This window comes from Procambarus clarkii, chromosome 2 (assembly GCF_040958095.1).
Source record: "Procambarus clarkii isolate CNS0578487 chromosome 2, FALCON_Pclarkii_2.0, whole genome shotgun sequence".
Taxonomy (NCBI): domain Eukaryota; kingdom Metazoa; phylum Arthropoda; class Malacostraca; order Decapoda; family Cambaridae; genus Procambarus; species Procambarus clarkii.
The window spans coordinates 59889528-59916506 of record NC_091151.1 but is presented as its reverse complement, the minus strand read 5'-3'; the positions used below and the strand labels follow the sequence as shown (position 1 = coordinate 59916506).

Genomic DNA, 26979 nt, shown 5'->3' with positions numbered 1-26979 from the left:
ACGTAAGAGCAACACACACTGTAATCTCCGAAAGTTTTTCACCAATTGTTTTGAAATTTTGACACAACGTTGCATTCGAATAGGTTCTTCTTTTTATATACCTACTACATAGATGCCACCCCTGTGACAGGCAAAAACATGCGTTTTTTTTTTTTAAACATTGCCATCTGTTGCATATAATAGCAACATTCATCCTATACTAAATATGTTACGAATTCCATTTCAATGTTTCAGATTGCATTGATAAATTTTGTTTTCATAGATTTCGATTTAGTTAATTTTTTATTGAATTGTTTTGTGTGACATTGTGTTTGAATTGAGCTGTGTTGTTTACCATACCGTTCATTTCGTAAGTACTAGTATAGATGCCACACCTGTGACTGGTAAAACTATGCTTTTCTTGACAAACAACACCATCTGTTGCATGTAAGAGCAACACACATGCTATACCAAATATGTTACATTTCCATTTCAATGTTTCTGATTGCATTGATAAATTGAATTTTCATATATTTTAGTTTATTTTCATTTAGATTTAATTATTTTGTGTGAATTGCTTTGGTTTTTCAGCTGTGTTGTTTACCATACCGTTCCTTTTCGTGAGTATAGTTTTTTTTTATTTTTTCATATTTTCATTTAATTTTTGAATTGTTTTTCTTATACCTCAGTGATGGGAACATCAGGTCACTTGATGTTCCCAATTTTTTGATGGGAAGATCAGACCACTTGGGAAGGAATCAGACGACGGAGTGAGGAACGGTGCAGATGACGAGGGGACGGAAGTGAGAGATGGTGGGGAGGACGAGGGGACAAGGGAGGGGGTAATAGTGGGGAAGGACGACGGGACGGGGGAGTTTGGATGGTGGGGCCGAGGGGATAGGGAAATGGAGAATGGTGGGGAGGAAATAGGGACCGGGGAGTGGGGCATGGTGGGAAGGAAGAGGGAATGGTGTAGTGGGGAAGAAGGGGGGACGGTGTAGTGGGGAAGAAGGGGGGACGGTGGAGTGGGGAATGGTTGGGAGGCCTAGGGGACAGGTGAGGAGAGAATGGTCGGGGGGGGGCAAGGGGACAGGGAAGGTTGCTGTGGCTCAGCAACGCACATACGTTGCTGAGCCACAGCAACGCGTGGTCGGGTACTGCTAGTTTATAAATATATAACTGAAAACACTACACCTCAGAGATGAACACTAAAGCCAAGAGCACTACGCAACTGGCGTACATAGTACCTTAACCACTAGACAAACCGTGACCGTTCAAAATATGTTGGTAGCTGAGGTTATTTCCCAACGTCCCGACGGCACTTGGTGGTAGGCTTGGGTATAGTTATTTCATAGAATCACCTCACTTTGTTGGGCCACGTGAGCAACACAAATGCGAACAAGCTTTGAATGGTCCCAAAGCATATATGCAACCGAAAACTCCACACCCCAGAAGTGACTCGAACCCAGACAGCCAGGAGCACTATGTCTGTTCGCACATCTGTTACCTTAGCTACTAGACCAAACTGAATGAACAAAAATAGTTGGAAGTCGTGAGAATATTTATTCAACATCCAACAGTGCTCGGAGGTCTTCTTAGGCACAGATATTTCTTCGAATCACCTCATTTTGGGGGAAACGTGAGCAACACAAATGAGAACAAGCTTGAATGGTCAACAAGCCAATATACAACTGAAAACTCCACACCCCAGAAGGATTCGAACCCAGACAGCCAGGAGCACTATGCATCTTCGCATATCTGTTACAAAGGCCACTAGACAAAACTGATTGTACAAAAATTTTGGAAGTTGTGAGACTATTTACCCAACATCTGACAGCGCACAGAGTTCAACTTGGGCAGATATTTCATCAAATCAAGTCACATTTTATGGTCCATGTGAGGAACACAAATGCAAACAAACATGCATGGTCCCTAAGCTAATATGCAAACGAAAACTAAAAACCCCATAAGGATACAAACCCAATCAGCTAGGAGTACTATGCACCTTTACATATTTGGTACCTTAGACACTAGACCAAACTAGTGGTATGTTGCCAATACGCAACAAAAAATCCACACCCCGGGTGGATTCAAACCCAGACAGCCAGCAGCACTACGCTTTTTCGCGTATCTAGTACCTTTTCCACTAGACCAAACTGACTGTACAAAAATGTTGGAAGTCGTGAGAGTATTTACCCAACATCCGACAGACCTCTGTGGTAAACTTGGGCACAGATATTTCATCGAATTTCCTCACTTTTGGGGGTTACTTGAGCAACACAAATGTGAACAAGTTTGAATGGTCCCTAAGCCAATATGCCACCAAAAACTCAACACGCCAGAAGGATTCGAACCCAGACAGCCAGGAGCACTTTGCACCGCCGCGTATCTGGTACCTTAGTAACTTCACCAAACTGATTGTACAAAAATGTTGAAACTCATGAGACTGTTTACCCATCATCCGACAGCACTCGGAGATCAAATTGGGCAAAGATAGTTCATCGAATCACCTCACTTTTTTTGGGCAATGAGAGCAACACAAATGCAAATAACCATGAATGGTCCCCAAGCCAATATGCAACCGAAAAGTCAACACAGCCAGTTGCATTATGCACGTTCGCGTAGCTGATACCTTAGCCACTAAACAAAACTGACTGAACAAAATTGTTTGAAAAAATCTGACAGCGCTCGAAGATCAACTTGGGTACAGATATTTCATCAAATCACCTCACTTTTTGGTATAACGTAGCTATAATGTATCACCTCCGTAGTTATTACTAATTATGACTTACATTTGTTGTTACTTAAGCTACCTAATGCCGCCACCACCTTCGACTTTGATCAACATAAGTACTTTACAGTGACCGGCTTCGAAGGGTACCGGTAATGGGAGAGTTAACAATGTGAGTAAAGGATATCACCGGGGATGGGGTGTGAGAACCCTGTCACGTTCCACTATTCACTAGCAACTCTCTATGAATGACTAACAGGAACGAATCGATACACCAGAGGGACAATTTAGTAATATATATTTATTTAATTAAGTTCAATATAAAAATCCTAATCCATCTTCCCTATCAAGGCAATATAATATTCAACACTAGTGATGTTAGAACATAGAGGACCAGTACTCACTCAAGATACAGCAGTGATGAAACTTCCGTGTAGACATCAGATCGTCAGTCTCCCCTCCCTCTGTGATGCCCCACACTACACCCCAGACTCATCGATTGATTGATGAAGATTGTCACCTAGGAGGTGGCACGGGCATGTATAGCCCGTAGTCATTCCCTCAGTTCATAAAGATTAAGCCACCTAAGAGGTGGCATGGGCATGAATTGCTCGTAAACACCACCCCTCTCTCGTAACGAGCTTTTATACCCGTCTATCCCCAATTTTCCATTGAGTTCACGGATTTGGATCTGGTAACAAGGGATAGCCTTTCCACCTTAGAAACTACCCGAGGTGAGGTTTGTTTGACCTTATCTCACCTCCCTGTGAATGTCTCGTAAAGTTGAGTCACCTCAACAACTGTTACATCCCTCTTTCCCCGGAGTTAAGAACAAACCATGTGTACATTAGTTGATTTTGCATGATTTTTGTCTTATCCCAGACTGGTCCTCCAGAATGAAAAATTAATTGCCCAAAAAATTATAATCTGTCTAAGTACAGTTATTCAAAATAATCTAGGCTTTATTCATAATGTCCTGCATTTAATAACAATAATAAATTATCCTGACTGTCCACTTAGCAGTGGCAGTCCAGCAACAGTCCCTAGGACTGAAAAATCTTCAAAGTTTACACCTTCTTCCAGTTACATATTCTATCTTGATTTTTTCTTGACGGAAGTGTTGGGACGTTGCAACTCATGAGGTCTTGCTATAAAAGTGAGCAATTATAGGGGTTGAGGTGGTGTTGGCGTGGCGACAGATGAGGTCCTCACAACAGCTCTAAGTTCCCATCCTCTCACATGTGTCATCATAACAACATACTAGGCCTTAACGACTTCGTTTTCCCATCAAACACTTAACCTTAGGCCGAAAGACGCACAATGTGTCCCTCTACAACCTGTTCTCGCACTTGCTTATAGTCAATATTGGCTTATTTAATAAGTGCATATGTTATATACTAATTGATTGTGAATATTTTAGTTTACCTTGAAAAGCTTCATAGAAAACACCGACCTCACCTAACCTTCTTAGTATGTTAAGATAAGCATCTTATTGCTTCTTAATTACAGTTATTACTTAACCTATACCGTTGATAGGTATAGGACATTCCACCTTCTTAGTATGTTAAGATAAGCATCTTATTGCTTCTTAATTACAATTATTACTTAACCTATACCGTTGATAGGTATAGGACATTCCACCTTCTTAGTATGTTAAGATAAGCATCTTATTGCTTCTTAATTACAATTATTACTTAACATATACCGTTGATAGGTTTAGTAATAATTGTAAATACGAAGCAATAAGATGCTTGTTGACCAGACCACGCACTAGAAGTTGAAGGGACGACGACGTTTCGGTCCGTCCTGGACCATTCTCAAGTCGATTGTGATGAGGAGATTGATGATTGATGAAGATTAAGCCACCCAAAAGGTGGCACGGGCATGAATAGCCCGTAAGTGGTTTTAAGCCATTCCCAGTATCAAGAGCTGATACTCGAGATCTGTGGAGGTGCGAATGCACCCTGCATGATGGGAGATGTATCCCTTGAGAATGTGTTAAGATGAAGATGAAGCCACCCAAAAGGTGGCACGGGCATAAATTGGTAAGTGGTGGCCCTTTTGAGCCATCACCAGTATCAATAGATGATACTGCAGATCTGTGGAGGTGCGACTGCACCCTGCGTGACGGGAGATGTCTCCCGGACCAAGTGGTGACCAAATGGTGGTGTCCTGTGATGAGGAGGTAGAGACAGGCAATAAATAGGCAAGAGAGAGTTGAGGAGGAAAGTAAGGTGTAGGGGATAGTAGTAATAATGATAACTGCAGAAGGCCTATTGGCCCATACGAGGCAGCTCCTATTATAACCACCGAAGGAGATAGTAATAGGAATAAGAAGAGGATAGCAAGGGAGTGTAGGAGAAGACAATGAACAGAAAAAGGGGAGAAGAGAGAAAGAAAAGGAAAGAGAAAGAAAGATAAATGGAAGGGGGTAAGCTTATGTTAAGTCACGTTTGTTAGAAAGATTGGAGCATTTGAGTATTTGAAAGGAAAGCCAAAACGAAAGGAAATGCCTGTGTTTGACACTGCTATGCAAGTTGGTGATTGCGAGGTAAGAAAAAGTGGTGCAATGCTTTAAGTGCGGTGGAAAGACAGACGTGAAGTGAACATGTTGACCACCATTCACCCTGGAACAATGGTGGACAGTGGCAAGGTGAACAGAACAACAAAGCAAATAATATATAAGCCAGATTGTGTGATGGACTACAATCACATCAACATGCGTTTAGTTGATAAATGTGACATGATGGTGGGTGCTGTAGAGTGTGTACGGAAAACAGTGAAGTAGACAAAGAAAATGATTTTCCACCTTATTGGCGTAACAATGCTGAACAGTTACAACATGTTTCTTGTGAAGACAGGTAGAAAACCATATTTCCGTTCGTTTAGTTTTCCAGTTGTGAAACAGTTACTAGGTAAATTTGGCAAGGACACACCTGGCATACAAAGACCCATTCGAGACCCAATACTGAACCATGCTCCTGCACCCAGGCTCGCTTACAGGGAGGCCTTTCTGATACACCAAATCAAGAAATTACCACCAACTGGAGCACGTGCAGCAGGCCAGCGTCGGTGTGTTGTGTGTTTCAGTACCAAATTGAGGCCACAGAAACGTAAATTGGTGTTGACATTGGTGCGAAGCGTGTGCCGTCCTCTCTGTGCCATATCGACTAGTTTCGCACAGTATCACAGTCTCCAGGAGTACTAAATGTGTAATTCTTTGGTAAATAAATGTACATATCAAGTTAATTTTTGTGTTTATATTGAAAAAAAAACAAATACATTGAATATTTCCTGTAAATTATACCATTTCGGTGGGCATACTTGTGACACTAATATGTGAGCGACTAGTGAGTTTATACCATTTTTAATATAATACAACGTCTATTGCTAATAATTGGAACAATACTAGCGAAAAAAAAAATTGTGTAAAATGACCCAAAAATACTGTAAATAATTCCGCGAAAATAAATTCACGGCAACTCGTGCCGCGTGAGTGGCCGTGAGTGACGGCTGGCTGACGCAGCACCCTTGAGCGCTCACGTTCTGTGACGTCATCGGCCAACTTCTCGGCTCAATTGTGTCATTGGTATGTATAATAGAATTTTTTTATTATTTTTCCCGTGCTCAGGGGACTCAAATTAACATGTTTAGAATGACGAAAAAAAAATTTTGAATTATTTTTTTCTTGCGCACAGGGGTGTAAAATGTCCCCAGGACCCCTGAGCAGTGTAAGGGTTAAAGGAGCCTTTTTCGGGTTATCAAGGAGAGTCCATTGATCGTCCCCCCGCCCCCCCCCCCGACTGCGGTCGGGTCTTCAGTTGCCCATCTGCGACTATACGGATGATACCGTCCTGTTCGGGGCTTTGGAGGGGATTGGTTGGGGCTGTACAGGTCGTGGTTGAGAGGTTTGAGTTGGCCACTGGGGCCCGGGTTAACTGTGAGAAGTCCGGTCTTCTGGGTCTTGGTGGTTGGTCCTCTCGCCGTGTGTGGGTGGGGTCATGGTTTCCAGTTCTCGCTTCTATGTGGATTTTGGGGCTTACCAAAACCGGCTTAGGGAGCCGGTCGGCTGAGCGGACAGCACGCTGGACTTGTGATCCTGTGGTCCTAAGTTCGATCCCAAGCGCCGGCGAGAAACATTGGGCAGAGTTTCTTTCACCCTATGCCCCTGTTACCTAGCAGTAAAATAGGTACCTGGGTGTTAGTCAGCTGTCACGGGCTGCTTCCTGGGGGTGAAGGCCTGGTCGAGGACCAGGCCGCGGGGACACTAAAAAGCCCCAAAATCATCTCAAGATAATCTCAAGATATACCTGGTTCGCTTCCTATTAGCTGTCTGGTTCGTGGCTCGGTTCTTCCCCCTGGATCGCAAGCTGGCTTTCGGGTTGGAACTCCAGGTTTATCATTATGTGTGGTGCGGTCGTTACCACCCGGTTCGTCGGTCGACGTTGGTGTTGGCTGTGCGGGAGAGTGGGGTGGGCATTCCTTATGTGTTTACTAGGGCTCGGGCGCTGTTCTGGGTCTCGTTGTGTCAGGGGTTCGAGTTGGGTGGGGGGCTCAATGCTTTAGGTATTTATTTTTGCTCTGTTTGGTTTAGCTTTTTGGTGAATTTTGGTGTTTACCAGGAGGCGGCCTTCTGCACCCCTCCTGTTTACTCTTGGGCAGTGGCCATTTTTTGGGAGGTCTGCCGTTGTTCGGGTTTCATGTCCTTGTCGTTTAAGGCGGTGTATAGGGTTTTATTTCGTCGTGTTCCGCCGCGGGTGGAGGGTTTGTTCCCGTGTTGGGATTAGGGGGTGGTGTGGGTGGCGTTGGGGGCTCGGTTTCTGGCACCGCAACAGCGGGAATTGTTGTTTCGGTTCTTGCATTTGTCGTTGGCGACGAATGCGCGGTTGTGCATGCTGGGTTTGCGTGCCTCTGACGCGTGTGTGCACTGTGGCCTCCCTGAGACTCAGTTGCATGTCTTTTCTTTTTGTGAGCGGTTGAGGGGCTTGCTTGATTGGTTTCGGGTCGTGTTGGTTGGGGTTTGTGGGCCGGGGTGTTGGGGTGGCCTTTTGAGGTTTTTGTTTTTGTCCTTTCTGCGGGGGTTGTGCCGGGTGCGCAATACGTTATGTCTTCTCGTTGCTGACTATGTGTATTATGTGTGGGTGGGTCGGAGGGAGGGTTATGGGGTTGTTAGGCTTTCAGAATTTTTGAGAGGCCGTTTGTGTTTCACGTGGTGGTGGGTGCAGCGCGCGTTTCCGAGCGAGTTTTGTGGTTGGTTCACGGGTGGGTGTTTGCGTGGGGTGGTTTTTGGGTGTGGTCGTGGGTCGGGCTTTTGGTTGTGGGTTGGAGGGTGGGGCTTTTTCGTTTTTGTCTTCGGTCCCCGGCCCTCCGGTTGGCCTCCTTGGAGGGGGTTGGGATGGGTGTGTGAGTGGTTGCTCCTGTGGTTGTGTGTTCGGTTTGTTGTGTGGATGTGTGTGGGGGTGTGGGTATGCTTCTTTGCTGGCTCCTGCGTGGGCCGTTGTTTGTGCCCTGTGTGGGTTGGTGCAGCTGTTTTGTTGCTAAATTGATGTTCTTCCTAGGGTGAGTGTTTTTGTGGTGCGTGTGTCTCGGTGTTTTGCTGTTCGCCCCTGGTTCTTTCTTGGGGTTGTCAAGTTGTTGTGCCTGGGCCTTGGCCGTAATTTGTTTTATGTTACTTATATGTTTTGTTATATGTTTGTTAAGATGATTTTTTTCATAATTAAAGAATTAAAATTTTTCCAGTTTCCTGTATTTTATTCTACATTTATCATACAATGAAGAAGTCACCATAGCTGTTTTTTGTTAATTTGTTTTTACTTTTTTTTTTTATATGTTCGTGGCATTCCATCTGCCCAAATCCACTGCACTTAGTCATTTTACCGTAACATATATTTGGGGACCTGTCCTAGGAGCCTCACTCAGGTATGCTCCTAGACGCTTCATATAAAGCTGTGGTAAGTGTACTTGGCTTTATTATAAGTTTGCCTGTGTCTTTTCAGAACTACTATTTTGAGTGATTTTGATGGTGCTTAATACTGTTTACATTCCAGATGTAGCATTATATGACTGTTGGATGACTTTGGATTACGTGGTGTCTTATGGCACGAGTCATACTCGTAATTGGTTGTTTAATAATCTTTGCTATATCCTGTGATTTCCAACATATTCTTCTCCCTACAGGAGAACTTCTCATTATGGCAGATCACCCACTTTGGTACCCCTGGTACTTTGGTCTGTCTCCTCCGGGCTAATACGCCCACGTCTTTACAACCCGAACATAGGAGGACACAGGGGGCCATAGTTCCTCTAGCATTACGGACTACGTTATACGGTTAGGACCCATACAGCAGTTCTCGTCATAAATTAATACTTTCCGCACCCCTACGCGTTGGTCAAATATATGGTATTTACACAGGTAGGGAGTTAGCATTTTTTTCCAGAGCACAGTGACTGATAACTCTGTAAGTACTATTTAGTTTTAGTAGGAAGCCTCTTACCTTTGTTCTCGTCAATTAGAGACCAGGTAAGAAATCCCTAAATTTTTTGGACTACATTCGAGACAATTATGTTTCACAATTCCAGTAGGATCCCTCTTGCCCCTGTCCTCATCATATAGAGTACCGGGTACAAGATTCCCTACGTATTCGTTTCACTTTCGATCTAAGTAATCAATTCAATTACTAAAGTTAACTGTTGTAAACTTGACTATAAAGTTTAAATAGGATAGTTTACAGTTGCCATGTCATCCTGTCAGTCTGACATCTCATATTTTGGTACATCAACTGAGGTATTTTCTTTGCACATTATTTTCTATCATTCTATTCACCATGTTTCGTCTAACAGCGTTCAGGCAGAATCCAAACGATGAAGTGGGGCACACTAATTCGTGCCACCAAGGCGGAGTTGCTAACTCTTGTAAATGCGTACCCCATTACTGCCCCCCATGGAGCCACTAAAACTTATCTCCATAACCTTATACTTGACCACTTATTAGACAATGATAATATTACATCCGAATCTCATGAAGAGCGCCTTAGCAGCCATGAAATTGAAGATAGAGCTTTCCACTCTAGACCGCGAACGTCAGAAGAAAACTCTCAAGATACAGAAGGAACAACTTGCACTACAAAAAAAACAAGCTGAACTGCAACGTGAACGTGAGAAGGAACAACTAGAGTTCCAACGTGAACGTGAGAGGGAACAGCTTGAACTCCAACGTGAGCGTGAACAGGAAGCCCTTAAAGTAAGAGAAAGAGAACGTAAACTCCAACGTGAACATGCTGAAAAACAAGCCGCCATTGCTCTAGAAAACCGTAGAAAAGAGCTTGACTTGGAAACTACACACCACACTCAGCGCAAGGAAGCGGAAGCTAACCTCCAGGTACGTTTCGATCTTTCTTATGCAATTAAGTTGATGCCATCTTTTGTCGAGACAGAAAATTATATATTATTTACTTCATTTGAGGCTCTAGCTAACCAACTCAGCTGGCCTCAGGATCAATGGTCTGTACTTCTCAGGTGTCATTTGACATGTAGGGGCTGCCATGACTCTCAGTACTATGGCGTCTGAAACCGACTACAAGGTATTGAAACAGGCAGTGCTAGATGCCTACCTCCTATTTATCGAGAACTACAGACGTAAGTTTAGGAATTACCTTAAAGCGAGTGCTACTACTTACCTAGAGTTTGCAAATAACAAAAAGAGATATTTCATGAAGTGGCTGGAAGCAGCACAAGTCTCCACCTTTACAGATCTCATCAACCTCATCCTGATGGAAGAATTCCTTAGGCGTGTACCTAATTCCATACGTCCTACCTAGCAGACAAGGAAGAAACCGACCCTACTAGATGTGCACAGTTGGCTGACTCCTACAGTCTCATTCATAGAGTACCATCCGACACACCTTCTAGTAAGACGTCTTGGTTTACTCCAGCCAAAGTGAGTACCAGTAATGAAAACTCTGCGTTGTATTGTCATTGTTGCAGAACCTTTAGACATACAATAGAAGAGTGTACCAGTCCTCACTGTAAAGTCAGCAGTAAGACAAAGCCCAAATCACCTCCTAAAATTCATAAAAGTCCTAAGCCTGTGATGAATATTTTTGTTTCATCCACTGATCTCTCTCTCTTCAACAGACACCTTGTTGCGAATCTGTGTTTCATTCTAACATTCATCATGATAAATATGTATGTCCATTATTTCTTTTCCCAGATACGTAAATATAACATGATATCCAGCTGTGTTCCAGTATAATTATGTTTGATGTGTTTGTAGCGAGCTGTAGTGTGCCTGTATTGAATTTTTTGTTAGGCTATTTGCATGTTTATTCCTGTGGGGGGAGTCGGTGGCGTCTCATTGGGGGGATGACCATATTTGGGATGTTCCAGTGTGCGGGCCGTGTATCAAGCTAGCGTCAATGTTTCACCTTGGGAATTATTCCTGTTTATTGATTGTACTTAATTTCTTTTTACACCTTAGCAGTGTTATATACACATAAGTTTACTTATAATTATGTTCTAAATTTGTTAGCTTTGTTCTTAATTTGTTAGCTTAATTTCTCGTAGTTAGCTGAGTATCATGAGGTTTCATGTGGGTTTTAGTTTGGTCTTTTTTGGTAGACACAATGCCGCGAATGCTGGAGGAACGCTAGTTCCGTTGGTAGAGCTGGCGGGTGGAGACATGTGTTGAGCTAAGTCTGTGGTATATGTTTATTGTTTAGTAACATAGCTAATTTCCTGGTTAGACCATTATGTGCAAACCCATCTATTCATTTATGTTGTAAAGAAATGACCGGTGCTTATATAAGGATATTGTAATATTAATTACTAGTGTATTAATATTTCTGGCTACCTGCATTTTCCATTTATGTTATTTGTATGTTCTTTGTTACTCTTACTTTAAGTATATTGCTTTGTTACGTAAGCAGTTTGTTTTTACCCCTAGACACTTATTGAGGCAAGGCTGTATTATTACATATGTTTAACAACAGCAACAGAGGAACCATACCCAGAGGTCTAGGGTCGTAACACACCTGTACTCCGGAACTCTCTGCCAGCGGTGGAGATTCGGAGGGAAGGTTGAAAGTGAATATATTGAGGAACACAGTTGCTTTACAATCTATTCTACTGAAGTCAACTGAACCCAACGTCACCTACACCCGAGAGACTGTCCTCATTACGGATCGCACTGCAACTGCCCCTTATCCACTTGCCAGAGTCCGCCTGGATTGTCCGTTAATATAAGGTGAAGTCCAAATCGCCATCCGGGAAAAGCCTTTTCCCATGTCAGTTCAACTCCTCTTGGGCAACGACTTGGCAGAAGACCAATAACCTACAAATCTAATCATCAAAGAAAAACCCCAGGTATGTGACTCATCAATGGAAAATCCTATCTCGCAGTTTGTTAAAGAAGAGATACAAGCAACAGATGATTCTGATGACGTCTCCCATCCTGTCCTGGTGACGACACGTGCACAATCCGTACTCCCGCAACCAGCTGCTCTATCTGCTTCAGCTGTACCTCAAGATTCACGGAGCCTCCCACCGAGTCTCACCATGCTGGAGTTCCGTAAGTTGCAGAGAGAAGATTTCTCGCTAACATCTTTATTCTTACAGACTGAGACACAACCTAACTCCATCCCTGGGTTCTTTGTTGTGAATAAAGTGCTCTACCGCTATTATATACCCGGCAAAGTGAAGGAGGACAACAATCGGGATAATGTCAAACAACTAGTAGTTCCTACCAGCCTACGGTCAGATATCTTGCATCTGGTCCATTGATCTCTCTCACACTGCAGTTTCTACAAGACCTACAAGACCCTGAAACAAGATTACTACTGGCCAGGAATGATTCGTGATATGAAAAACTTAGTGAAAAATTGCAAAAAGTCTCAGATGACAGGTAAGCCGAACGCTCCTCTATTCAAGGCACCACTAATGCAGGTATCAGAGTCTTCTTAGCCGTTCAGCCGTTCCATCAACAACCATGACGAGCTTCTGTCTCAGACAAGCTCAGGTAACGTACATATAAGTAATATCCCGTGTTCTACCACCAGGTTTTCCACAGCTGTTTCCGTCCAGGAACTGTGAAGCACCTCAGGAAGCAGTGCGGACATGCCCAGGAAAGTCAGAGCAAATGTGATCACATCTTCTCTAACGACATGTGTAAGACAATCAATGTCTCTAAGGTATTGTCTGGTCCTTCTTGTTGTACTTTGCCTGACTGCAATGGTTCTAAATTCTCGATCTGTTCCACCACCAGGAAAGATCCTGCTCTATACGAGCCTAATCCAAATAAACGTGCTCCTCCAGACAACTTTTACCAGCCCTCAGCTAAAATATTGTTAGACAAATTTACCTTTTATTGCATTTGAAAGGCATAAATCCTTGTTTTGTACTAACTCCATTCTCGCCCTGCCAGGTATTAGAGAACCTTCAGTCTTCCACCCTAGCGATAGGAACACCATCATACCACAGCGAGATGGGATCATGCACTCCAGCTACAATCATCATTGAGGAGCCACATAACATCCTGCCAGGCGTGCAGCACAACGAACTATCAAATCTATTAGGTTACAACTTCATCTCCCCGGATTTCAACATTCTTCGGTGAATGCAGACGCCCCAGTTCAACAACAATCTAGTACTTCGCTGGGTCCTGCAGCACAACCTCAACATCCTCTAGGACCTCCATATTCGTCGGTCCCTACATTAGGATCAGTTCTCGAAACTACTCTGACTCCTGTAGCACCATGTGAACATCTTGTATCACAACCTCATTCGGTTCCTACTGCTGACCCAGTTCTCCAATCAGCACTTGCTACGCTGGGCCTTGCATCTGATGAACCATCTCACAATCTCCTCGGATCACCACTCTCGCTGATCCATTCAGTAGGCTCGTCTGTACAACAAACTTGTACTTCACTGAGTCCTGGAGTGCTACCTCAACATCTTCCACAAGCACCATTCTCTTCAGTTCCTGCAGCATACACAGTTCACCAACCAGCACCTACATTTGCTTCGCTGGGCCATGTATTTGTAGAATATCAACATCATCTTTATCCAGGGCTCCGACAACGTCGTCGCCAACGCGCTCTCCAGAGTCCACTAGGTGGACTCTTCCACTTCAACTCAACAGGTCAGTTGTCGTTTGCCGTTGCTGAGTGGTGGTTTGCTGTGGGAGGTGTGGAGCGCCCGCTAGTCGGGGCTCTGCCCCGACTAGCTGGCGCTCCGACTAAGGATCTTTTATCAAGGTCGAACCCGCACGTGTTTCCGGTGTGGTGCTAAGGGCCACGTAGCGGCCGGTTGCGACGCTCCTCGTGCTGAGGCCCCTTCAGTTTTCCTGGAGGATGACTTTCTCCGCTTGTCTGTGCGTGGGGATTCCCCGACGGATCCTCGTTCTGTGCAGGTGCCTGGTGTGGTTCCTGCGGCGGTTCCAGCTGTCACTCCGTCTGGACCTGATCTGTCTGCCCCACCAGTGAGCTCAGGGGACCTATGGGCGCCTGCTTTGGACCTTCGCCGTTTGGTGGATGTGACGGTGCATCCTCATCCGGTTGCTTCCGTGGTGGCCTTGGATGGTGCTGTACGAGTGGCGGCTGCATCTCCTGCAGAAGAACATGTGCTTGTCGGGGCGGTGGTGAGTATGACTCCGCCCATGCCCTCTGCATCGTCGCCTCTGGTAGTTTCCTCGTTGACGCGTGCCTCTTCTCCTCTGCCGGTTCCGTCGCCCTCGCTGGATACCTCACGTGTGCTGGAGTCTAACCTTCCGCCTGCTGTGTCTCTTCCTTCTCCGAATCCGGTCTCCTTGGATGGTAGTGGCTTTTTTCCCTGAGTCGTTGAGGCTGCTGTATTGCGTGGTCGTGCTGCCCCGGCTTTGGGGCCGCCTGCCGATTGTTCTTTTGGGGCACCGCTTGTAGGGGGTCACAGTTCCGACGATCAACGGCCTATTTCTATGCGCCGTCGTTCGGCTCGGGATGCGTCACCTCACCGGACGTGGGCAGAAGAGCGTGATGCCATGGATGATGATGCTGTAGGCGGCGATGTGCTGCCTTCTGTGTTGGACACTGTGCCCCTGCTGGTGGCTCTCCTCAGTGGGCGGTTGCCCCTTGTGACCGCGACCTCGTCGTGGTGTTGTCAAAGGATGTGCGACAGGGGTACTCTGCTCCTGTTCCGGTTGGCAGAGGCCCTGAGGCGCCTGCGGTGCCACCCTCCGCTGGGCTTGGTGCGATGACCGGCATAGAACTGTAATGGTATATGCACACCATAGCCCCTTTCCCCCTTTCTCTTCTCCTTCCCTTCTCTCGCTTGCCTACTCTCCCTTGGGTCATTTCTGTCTTTTGTCACGGGGTCATAAACAGCTTGAAGCCACTTGCTCCCCTCTCTCTCCTGTCCTCCGGGCCAGTGACGAATTTGGGTATATTACCCCAGGGCTAATAAACTTGTGATCTCAAGTTACACGTGGGTGCCCAGCCAGGAAAGTCGTTGGTGTCTTCCCAGTTTTTGGTTTTCTGTCAAGAGGAATTGACCCTTATGGTCAAGCCTGATCCGGATTGGTTAAAGACATGTAGGCCTGGGGAGGCGGGGCCTCACAGGGTAGTGCCTGCCCATGCCATTGACCCGGTTTCTAGAGCACCTAGTCATGGTAAAATCGATTGGCCATAGGCTTGGGATAGGCGGAGTTAATGTGAGCCTAGGAACTAGGGGGTGGATCCTGTCCCACTGGTGAGCGTTTTTAAGAAAGAAGTGTTAGTGTGTCTGGGGACCTCGGCTGAGGTACATACAGGTCAACTGACCTGTGGGCAGCCAATCAACATCCTTTGGCAAGCTGCAATATTTAAGGTATAGTGCACTTGAGTTGTAACACTGGTATTACAGGCCGTGCCTCATAGGAGATGATAAATTTTTATTAGAGTAGGCTATGTTTCAATTTTGATTTAAATATACTGGTTCCGATAAATAAATAAATATTAACATAATTTTTGTTTAGTTATCTGTTCCCTTTGATTAATGACTGCGTTATGCATTCTTGTGATTCTCATTTGCTGTGCTAGAAATTCCCCTGTGTTTTCCATCTTACGAATAGTAAAGTCGCTCTAGAATCTCCCGTTCAGTTCCGTAAGACTACAGGTTTAATCCATTAAGAGTCATTTACTTTGAGTTCCCTGATTATTGAGTCCCTTCCTTCCTAGGGTCTCAATAATTTTAGACACATTCATTTATGTTTATAAGGTGGTGGCAGTGTTTAATGTTTTTATTTTATAATTAGTAATAAATTAATAACCCCTATCCTTGTTATGCCCTCCTCATTTAATATTCAGTTTATATTCGTGGCTGTCCAGTGAGGGGTCATAATGGACTGTAACAGAGTTAAGCTGGGGTATTGAGCGAAGAGAGAGCCGTTCACGGAGTACAGAGAAGGGTTACCATTGAAAGGTTCAGCGTGATAACAAAAGGGACATTGAGGGTTTATTACAGAACGAAGTGTGCACCCTCGTGTGGGGCCCGATGAGCGGCCTCCGCCCGCTGTTCCGGTTGTGGGAACCGACCTGTGAGATTTATATTTATTTAATTTATATGAATTTATATTTACGTTAATTTATATACTTCGATAGCAATTTGTATAATGTTAAGTGGACTGTATTTCTGCAATAATCTCAATCTCACAAATCGATCCTCTACACATTAGGGGGGGTTTATTAGTTTATATATATGCAGCCAATCAAACTACAGTAATAGCTACATACATTGATGAGGTTCCTTATCTTATAGTACAGCAGGCTAGTCCACCAGGTATAACTAGGGTGTAGACACCAAATTATCCTCTTTGAGGTAGCTTCCATATCACCCAGTAACTGGTGCACAAATCTTGCATCCTCGTCTTGACCTGTCAAAAGTGCGCTAGCTGTGAAGCCAGAATCCTATATATGACAAGCTATATCAGAGAAAACACTATAGAACATGAAGACCTGGCTTAATTACCTTTAGTTTGAGGCGATTTCGCGATCTAACCGGGTCACCCTATATCCTGACATTAATGGCCATAAATGAATGATAAACGGGTTTCGGATAGACTTAACTTGAATTTGTAGACAGCGTGTTGACAATGGTACACCTTTGGCTTCCATAACACTACGTCCAAGTAAATTTAACAGGAGCTGAATTTGCTCCCGTGTGAGCCTCTGATCTCGTATATACAATGGCTGCCCTCCTTCCCCACTGACGCCTGGCCTACTTTGTCCAGATTTCAGAAAGTGATAGAAGGGTCACATTTACTCTACTTTAATATTGATAATTAAGTTAATTTATATAAGATGTTTTTATGATGGTAAAGTCCAAAGACTAATGTATTTAAGAACAATTCCCACCATAATAGGTGGTGAATTATAATAGTGTGTGGTGATGATATCCCGTTTTCTTTAGACGGTAATTCCACTACAAGTTACGTTTTCTATGGGTAACTTGTTGGTAATACAGCTATTATCTGTATGATATTAAATGGTGTCGGATTTTCCGACACCGGTATCTCCTGCTTCCTCGGCGGCGATGTCCCGGGCTTCCGTGTTGGGTCGGTGGCGCCCGCTTCCGCCGGATGTGGTAATCCCCGAACGTATGGAGTACCCGCGAGTTTGTGAGGGCCGTGCCCCTACGGAACTGGAGTATTTGGTATGGGAGGCTTATTAGCGGCGGTATCCGCTGTATACATACCTTGAGAAATATCCTCCTGTTCGACTTTTGTGTGTTCTGTGTAATTAGCTTTGTGGTTGGGGGTGGGTTTATACTTGCAGCTTTGTGTGTCTTATGTGTAGCTGGTTGTGTTATTGTGCTGCTGTAGTGGTGTGTTTCGTGTGGTGATCGTTTATTTTATGTACTTGTATCCTTACGGCCTTTTGGTCGTTTGAATGTATTTGGGCTTTGTTTTTCTGTATTTTCAGTTCCCTGTGTGGTTCTGTTTTTTGTTATTAATGCCTTGTGTTTCTTGCCTTGGGTATGTGTCATGTATTGCTTTTAGCTTTGTCTATAGTTTCTATTATGTACTTGTGTCCGTACGGCCTTTTGGTCGTTGGCATGGTTTTTGTGCATTTTGTTTTTCTGTCTTTTCAGTTCCCTGTGTGGTTCTTTTTTTGGTATTATTGCCTTGTGTTTCTTGCCTTAAGTGTGTGTGTGTAATTATTTTTTTGTCCTTGAAATTGCTTTATTCTTTGTACGTAATTTATGCTCTTAATGTTCTTATGTGGAGTTTTTGGATTTCCTGGTCATTTGTTGTAACTTTTGTGTATTTTTTCTTGTACATTTTTGTTATTGTACTTATGTCATTTATTTGTTGTGTATTGTATGCATTTTATGTCCCATGCTGTTTGTGGGTTTCTTTGCTTGTGTCCTATGTGCTTTCCTGTGACCTCTTGTTTGTATTTTAATGTCTGTTTTTCTGGTGTTTGCTTTATTTCATGTATTAGCACGATTGTTTGTATCTATCTGTTATTTCGTACTTGTTCCCTGTTTTTGTACTTTGTTTTTTTATCTATGAATAAAAAAAAAAAACTTCAACTCAACATTCTACTGCAGTCGAACAAGCAATAGGACCAGGCTTTGGGTAGAGGGGAAGTTGTCACAAGGTGCTCCCTAGAGAAGAAGATTGAGCCTGTTCCATCATCACTTGTTCTACCACCACGTCTGCATATTCAAGAATTTATAGCAAGAGCAAGAACTAGTGCTCAGACGTCTACTCCCCCCTACTCTCCAATACCCGTGACCCCCAACACACCTGGTTGTGGCCAGCTCACACCACTGACCGGGAACAAGCACTCTGCTAGTTTGTCTGAGCCGGCTCCCAGTTATCGTCACACCAGCGCCACCTACATTGGTCCAGTCCCATATAAATAGACGCCGACCACCACCACCACCAGCAGAATACTCCTCAGGGCTCAAATTGCTAGACTTGCTCCCACACTTTCCTGAGTGCTGGTAGATTTACGCAGCCAGTATTTTCTACTCCCCCTCTTCCTGCTGCTGTCCTTGACTGCTCCTCTCCGTTGTCTCCTCCTCCTCCTCCTCCTCCTCCTCCTCCTCCTCCTCCTCCTCCTCCTCCTCCGGACCCCGCCCGCCCACCTCTGGTCTGTTCTCCCGCTTCCTTCCCTCCGTCTTTGCTCAGTTTACCCATGCCCCCAAACCCTGACTTTGCTGACCCTGATCCCGACCCTGATATTCTTTAACGTGATGTGTTGCTCTTTCGCCTTTGTTTCTTCCATGTTCTCTGTTGTCCTTTCCCTTCTCGTCGATGTCTATTCTTCAATGGAACGCTCGAGGTTATTACGCCAATTTCCTCGAACTCCAACTTCTGATTTTGCGGTTTTCGCCCCTTTGTGTCTGTCTCCAGGAGCCGATGCTTGGTGCTCGTCCTGGTCGTTTTCATGGCTATTCCTTTCTCTCCTCCCCCCCCCCCCCAAGCCCCTGCAGGGGCTCCTAATTCTTCTGCTCTCTTGATCCGCGCTGAAGTTCCCTTTGTTCCTTTACTTTTTCCTTTGCCTCTCCATTGTTCTGCTGCTCGTATCTTTGTGGGGAAATGGTACACAGTTTGTTCCATTTATCTCCCCCCGAGTGTCCCGCTTTCTCTTCCTGACTTGAAACACCTCTCGGACTCCTTGCCGGAGCCTGTGCTCCTGCTGGGTGACTTCAATTGTCGTCATTCTCTTTGGGGTGATGTTCTGATGAATACCCGGGGTCGCCTTCTTGAGCCGTTTCTCCTCTCTTCTTCCCTGTCTCTTCTGAATTCTGGCGAGCCCACTCATTTGGACTCTCGGACTCGCACCATTTCCTGTCTTGATCTTTCTCTCTGCTCTTCTCTTTACTTAGATTTCACGTGGCAGGTTCCTGATGACCTCCATGGCAGTGATCATTTCCCTATCCTTGTTTCCTTTTTCTCGTTTCCCCCTTCCCTCTCTTTTCCTAGGTGGCAGTTTGCTAAAGCGGACTGGAACCTATTTACCCTCAGTGCTGCTCTCTCTGACCTCTCCCTTCTGCCTCTCCCTCGCGCTCTCCTCCTTTTTCATGACACTGTCTTCACCGCTGCCCTCCGCTCTATTCCTCGCTCTTCCTTTCGGGGTCCGCGGAAGTGCGTTCCCTGGTGAAATGCGGATTGTGCCCGGGCTGTCCACTGTAAGCGTGCAGCCTGGAAGAGGCACCGCCGTCGGCAGACGGCCGATTCTTTTTTTTTTCGGAAAGCGAGTGCGGTGGCCCGTAGGGCCATCCGTACGGCTAAACGTGAATGTTGGGCATCTTATGTCTCAACAATTACGTCCGAACTCCTCTGCCCCAGATCTGGAAGCGTATCCGCAAGATAGCGGGTAAGTTCGTTCCTGATGTTTCACCGGTCCTTCACCTCCATGATACTCTTGTGGCGGACCCGTTGCAGGTCGCTTCCGAACTGGGTTCCCACTTTTCTTCTGTTAGCTCTGGTCTTCATCTTTGCAATCTTTCCTTCTTCGTAAACGTGTCCTTGAGTCTCGTCCTTTAGATTTCTGCACCCGTCTTCGGCTTCCCTATAATGATCCCTTCACTCTCTCTGAACTTCGTTCTGCCCTGGCCCTCTGCGGTTCTACGGCGGCGGGCTCCGATGGTATTCATTATGAGATGCTTCGCCATCTCCCTCCGTGCACGTCTCAGTATTTACTGAGTCTGTATAATCGGATCTGGGAGTCGTCGTCAGTCCCTGAGGACTGACTCGATGCCGTTGTCCTCCCTGTTTGCAAACCTGGGTCTTTGGGTACTTCCCCTAAGGACTTTCGCCCCATTGCCCTCACAAGTTGTCTGCAAACTCTTTGAACGTATGGTTAACGTTCGTCTGATGTGGTGCCTGGAACACCATCACCTCCTCTCCCCTTCTCAATTTGGTTTCCGCAAGTGCCGCAGCACGACAGATGTCCTGGTGAACTTGGAGGTCTATATTCGTACTGCTTTTGCTGCGAAGACCTCCGTTGTTGCCGTCCTTTTTGACCTGGAAAAGGCTTACGACACCACTTGGCGATATCATATTCTATCTCAACTTCATTCTTTTGGCCTTCGTGGTCATCTCCCTCTCTTTCTCCGCAGCTTCCTCTCTCGTCGTTCCTTTCGGGTGCGCCTTGGTACCGCTCTCTCTGCCTCTTTTCAGCAATACGAAGGTGTGCCCCAGGGTAGTGTTCTGAGCACTACTCTTTTTTCTGGTTGCCCTCAATGGTCTTTTTTCCTCTCTTCCTTCAGGTGTCTTCTCCGCTCTCTATGTCAATGATCTTACCCTTTGCTGTCAGGGTGATGATTCGCCTCTCCTTCAGCGCCGGCTTCAACTTGCAATTGATGCTGTGTCGTCTTGGGCCACCGATCATGGGTTCAAGTTCTCTACTTCTAAGACTTGTGCCATGACTTTTACGCGGAAACGGGTCGTTCTTCGTCCCTCTTTGTCACTTTATGGTCATCCCCTTGAGTACACAGATTCCAGCGAAGCTTTTGGGGTTATTCCTTGACACTCGTTTGTCTTGGTCTCCCCATATCTCTTACCTCCGTGTTGAGTGCTCTAAGGCCCTTACCCTCCTTCGGGTCTTGTCTCATACTTCTTCGGGGGCAGATAGGCGCACTCTCCTTGCTTTACATTCCTCTCTCGTCCTGTCTAAGCTCGATTATGGTTGCCCTGCTTACTCGTCTGCTTCTCCTTCTACTCTTCGCCGTCTTGATGCTTTGCACCATACTGGGTTGCGCCTCAGTTCTGGTGCCTTTCGTTCGACTCCCGTCCCTAGCTTGTATGTTGACACTGGCTTCCTGTCTCTCTAAGACCGCCGTGATCGCACCTGTCTTCGCTATCTTGCGCGGTCCTTACAACATCCTTCCTCTCGCCTCTGTCGTGCTTTAACTTTTACCCCTCCTGCGGTTCCTGTTCCTCTTCACCACCTCCCTCTTTCTGTCCGGTTATCTCGCCTACAGGATTCTCTTTCCGTTCATATTTCTAATGTTTCTCCTCGTGTTGTTCCTTCTTTGCCCCCGTGGAGAGTCCCTCTTCCGCGGTTTTGTACTTCCTTGACCCGTATCACTAAAGCTTTTACCCCTCCTACGGTTCTAAAACGCCTTTTCCTTGAGCACTTTTCTTCTCACTCCAGCTCCATTTCTGTCTTCACCGATGGGTCTAAGTCTGCGGACGGTGTTGGCTACTCTGTTGTTTTTCCTGATCGCACTTATATGTGTTGCTTACCTCCGGAAACAAGCATCTTTACAACGGAGCTTTATGCTATTCTTTATGCTCTTCGTCTCCTGCTTTCTCGTTGTCAGTCTTCCTTTGTAGTTGTTGTTGACTCTCGTAGTGCCCTCATGGCTCTCGGGTCCTTTAATCCGGTTCATCCAGTAGTTGTCGAGATCCAGCATTGGCTGTTTCTTGTTCACAGTATATTTAAGTCGGTTGAGTTTTGTTGGGTTCCAAGCCATATTGGTGTGTCTTTAAATGAGCGTGCGGATGCTGCCGCCAAGGAAGCTGTCCGCTCTTGTCCCATCTCTCGTAAAGGTATTCCATATTCCGACTTTTACCCGGTTATCTATTCCTCCGTCCTTATCCGTTGGCAGGCTTCTTGGTCATCTGTTACTGGTAACAAACTCCGTACTCTTAAATGTTGTGTTTCCTCGTGGCCGTCCTCCTATCACCGTAACCGGCGATGGGAAACAGCTCTGGCGAGGTTGTGTATTGGCCATACTCGCTTAACCGATCTTACGGTCGTGCATGTCTTTCTTGAATGTCCTGACTTCCATGACGAGCGTATGTCTTGCTTTCCGACCGCCCCTCGCGGTCACCTGTCCCTCGGTGGAATTCTTGGTGACTCGGATACTTTTGATATCGTTCGCCTTATACATTTTTGTTCTCGTATTGGCATCCTTGGTGATATTTAGCGCCCTCTGATTATTCTGCGCATTTGATGGTGCTACATAGCCTTCCCGGTTTGGTGCCTTCTTTTGATAATTACTTACTTCTTAGCTTCCCCTCTGAGGCAGCGACATAATGAGACCATTATGACCGGTACTTCATCCCCCACACTCACGCTCTCCATCATGGTCCCGGAGTCTTTGGTCAAGATATCATGGCGTCCAGACCATTATGACCGGTACTTCATCCCCCACACTCACGCTCTCCATCATGGTCCCGGTGTCTTTGGTCAAGATATCATGTCGTCCAGACCATTATGACCGGTCCTCCCTCCCCCACACTCACGGTCTCCTTCATGTCCAGATCATTATGGCCAGTCCTCCCTCCCCACACTCACCCTTTCCTTCAAGGCACAACTATTAGTTATTAAATTTGCAGTTGTGGTGGTTAATAAGAATCATTACAGAATCTGAACGGAATATATTGTTGTGTTTATTATATAATGTGTTAGAGTTCATCTCCACACTTTACGTCACCAACGAGGCTTAAGAAAGTTGTTCAGTTACACAATCCTCGTTGTGACTTGGAGCTGGCTGACGTCACACATGTCACGTGGAGCTGGCTGACGTCACACATGTCACGTGCAGCTGGCTGACGTCACACATGTCACGTGGAGCTGGCTGACGTCACACATATCACGTGGAGCTGGCTGACGTCACACATGTCACGTGGTGCTGGCTGACGTCACACATGTCACGTGGTGCTGGCTGACGTCACACATGTCACGTGGAGCTGGCTGACGTCACACATGTCACGTGGTGCTGGCTGACGTCACACATGTCACGTGGAGCTGGCTGACGTCACACATGTCACGTGGTGCTGGCTGACGTCACACATGTCACGTGGAGCTGGCTGACGTCACACATGTCACGTGGAGCTGGCTGACGTCACACATGTTAAGTGGTGCTGGCTGACGTCACACATGTCGCGTGGAGCTGGCTGACGTCACACATGTCACGTGGAGCTGGCTGACGTCACACATGTCACGTGGTGCTGGCTGACGTCACACATGTCACGTGGTGCTGGCTGACGTCACACATGTCACGTGGAGCTGGCTGACGTCACACATGTCACGTGGTGCTGGCTGACGTCACACATGTCACGTGGAGCTGGCTGACGTCACACATGTCACGTGGTGCTGGCTGACGTCACACATGTCACGTGGAGCTGGCTGACGTCACACATGTCACGTGGTGCTGGCTGACGTCACACATGTCACGTGGAGCTGGCTGACGTCACACATGTCACGTGGAGCTGGCTGACGTCACACATGTCACGTGGTGCTGGCTGACGTCACACATGTCACGTGGAGCTGGCTGACGTCACACATGTCACGTGGTGCTGGCTGACGTCACACATGTCACGTGGAGCTGGCTGACGTCACACATGTCACGTGGAGCTGGCTGACGTCACACATGTCACGTGGTGCTGGCTGACGTCACACATGTCACGTGGTGCTGGCTGACGTCACACATGTCACGTGGAGCTGGATGACGTCACACATGTCACGTGGAGCTGGATGACGTCACACATGTCACGTTGCGCTGGCTGACGTCACACACGTAAAGTGGAGCTGGCTGACGTCACACATGTCACGTGGAGCTGGCTGACGTCACACATGTCACGTGGTGCTGGCTGACGTCACACATGTCACGTGGAGCTGGCTGACGTCACACATGTCACGTGGTGCTGGCTGACGTCACACATGTCACGTGGTGCTGGCTGACGTCACACATGTCACGTGGTGCTGGCTGACGTCACACATGTCACATGAAGCTGGCTGACGTCACACATGTCACGTGGAGCTGGCTGACATCACACATGTCACGTGGAGCTAGCTGACATCACACATGTCACGTGGTGCTGGCTGACGTCACACATGTCACGTGGAGCTGGCTGACGTCACACATGTCACGTGGAGCTGGCTGACGTCACACATGTCACATCAGCCCAGTAATAATAATATTATAATTAATAGTTTATTAACAGAGGAATTATCTTCATAATAACTTAATTACAGTAATAATAATTTGTGTTTAGTCTTATAAGCTTAACAGAGGACGGCATAGCTGTATATTATTATAAATATTTATTAGGTAGTTATTTATGTTATAAGTGGGAAATATTTCACACAGACCATCTATATGTCTATCTATACCCGTTTATACCCGTTATCAATTTCTTCCCCACAGTCTTAAGAGCATCAATACCGTGAGTTCTCAGAGCACTCTTCACATCCCGTTTACTACTGTTTAAATCACCAAGCACATTTTTCCCAAAATCGATAGCACTCAGTGTTACAGCTTTCATGAAAAATGGTATGGCCCGTCGAGCAATACCAGCCAAGGTCCCAAAGAAACCACCACCAGATCTGAGATAAGGTGCTTGGAATGTGCGTATGTCATTCATCGCTCCCCCTCTCATCCCGTGTCTCCAAGGGGGAGGAGCGAATATCTCCCTGAATTCCTTTTGAGAAGGCGGATGGAATGGTATACGCAATCTGAGGTCTCTTCCTATAATAACCTAAGTCGTGGGTAAACACTTCTTTATATATATTATATATTGCTATACTTTAGGGCGGATATGTAAGACTGCCGTAACCGATCTCCCATCTTCAAAACTAGCCATTCGCCCAAACTGATCTGTTATTTTAATACTTACTTTCTCCACCGTGTTAGTATTCAATGTTTTGTACACTAGAAGGTGAGCCCCTCTAGAATATGAGTCATGATAATTGATTGCATCTAAGATATTTACAATCTGCCCCCCGTATCGTTCAGGCTCGATGACGTCACTATAAATGAGTAAATAGTCACAACCTCCGTCATTGTCTGGGGGGAATGAGACCACGACCTTGGAGGCTGTTGTAATGTCATCTGTTTTTGCTCGATAAATGGTGTATTTGCGACTGCGGTCAAAAAAAAGTACAATAGCTATTCTGTGTTTAAATTGAAAGCTGAGAGAATTTAACGAGCCAGTACTTCCACTAGTTGAAGCTAGTAATACCCTCTCTAAAGATTGGTCATAGATGAGGATTGGTTCTTTATCTGTGAAGTATATTTTGAAATCATCCCTAAAACTAAGCTTCATGTCGGTGGTTATTTGCCGACTAAGCACGTCTGTAATGAATTTGATGTTTCTTGATAATATGTTGGTTTTTGGCTGGAAGGTATATATTAAGTGTTCTGGACTCTTAGAAAGAGTTCCACGTTTAAAAGTGGCATAGATATCTATACCAAACTCCTCATTTTTGATGATGACATTAATTCGCCTGGGTAGGAGTATGTTGACTAAAGCCACTTCATGTTTTATAGAAGGGTTTAAATATAGTGTGGGGATGGTGTTTGTAAATGCTGAAATCGTGTTGTTGTATATATCTCCTTGAGTGAGACTGGTAGGATATGTCCCGTTATGTACTGATTAGGCAATATACAGGGGAGGGGTTTTTGTAAGAAGGGGAAAATAAACAACATTACTTATATTTTATTTTATTAAACTACTTAAAAAACTACAACATGTAAAGATTCCCTCATCAAATCACCTTTTTTTGTTTTTAAAGAATAGTGATTAACCACACCCCCTGCTACTACTACTACTGGTGCTGGCTACAGCTGCCGCTGCTGCTACCGCCACTGCTGCTTCCGCCGGAGCTACCGTCGCTGCTGTTGCTGTTGCCACTACCACAACTTCTTTCCTGGGGTGGTGGTTACAGCTTTCGTTGTTTTTTCGGGGGGGGGAGGATAACAGGAATATTTCCTGTGACTCACCATCGAGTATGGAGTCGATACGACGATTCGCCTCCGTTTTGAAGTCGAGGAGGGGTTCAATCCGTCGTTTAACTAAGGTTGATGCTGTGGGAGGTGGTGGAGGGGTGGCGGTGGAGCTGGAAGTGTATTCTTGTAGCTGTCTCTTCTTCCTGGGTGTGGCTGGCAGTGCTGGAGGTGTAGAACGAGAAGAGGTTCTTGGGGTGGTACCACCCTCTCCCACCACGGTGTCGAGGGTGATAGTAAAACTATCACCACTGGGGTTGTCGAACGGGAGGGGCACCACTGATGGGGTAACAGCAGCGGGTCGTTGGAGGATGACCAACTCTTTGTTGAGTTTGGCCAGTTCTTGATGAAGAGAGAGCAGCATGGGTCCAATGTCCTTGTGCCAGTTGTCCATACCATCGCGGGAAGCCCTTAAGCCGTGAGGTACCACTAGCTGAGACATGGTTGGGGTTCTCACCATTAGATTGCCCACCTTTGTTAGGGCCACCCTGATCCAATATCGCCTGTTTTTGGATGTATCCAGGGTGACGTTAGAGACGTAGTGAGTGTCGGCGGAAGTCTGCACTTGT

General features: G+C 45.9%; 1 protein-coding gene across 1 annotated transcript; it reads left to right on the top strand.

The window, feature by feature from the left end:
- Positions 1 to 9749: 9749 nt before the first annotated feature.
- Positions 9750 to 14537, top strand: LOC138366766 (uncharacterized). The gene is made up of 4 exons (XM_069328046.1): positions 9750 to 10088; positions 12763 to 12871; positions 13326 to 13844; positions 13960 to 14537. The coding sequence occupies exons 1-4, from the start codon at positions 9750 to 9752 to the stop codon at positions 14535 to 14537; spliced, it is 1545 nt and encodes a 514-aa protein (XP_069184147.1).
- The last annotated feature ends 12442 nt before the right edge of the window (positions 14538 to 26979 follow it).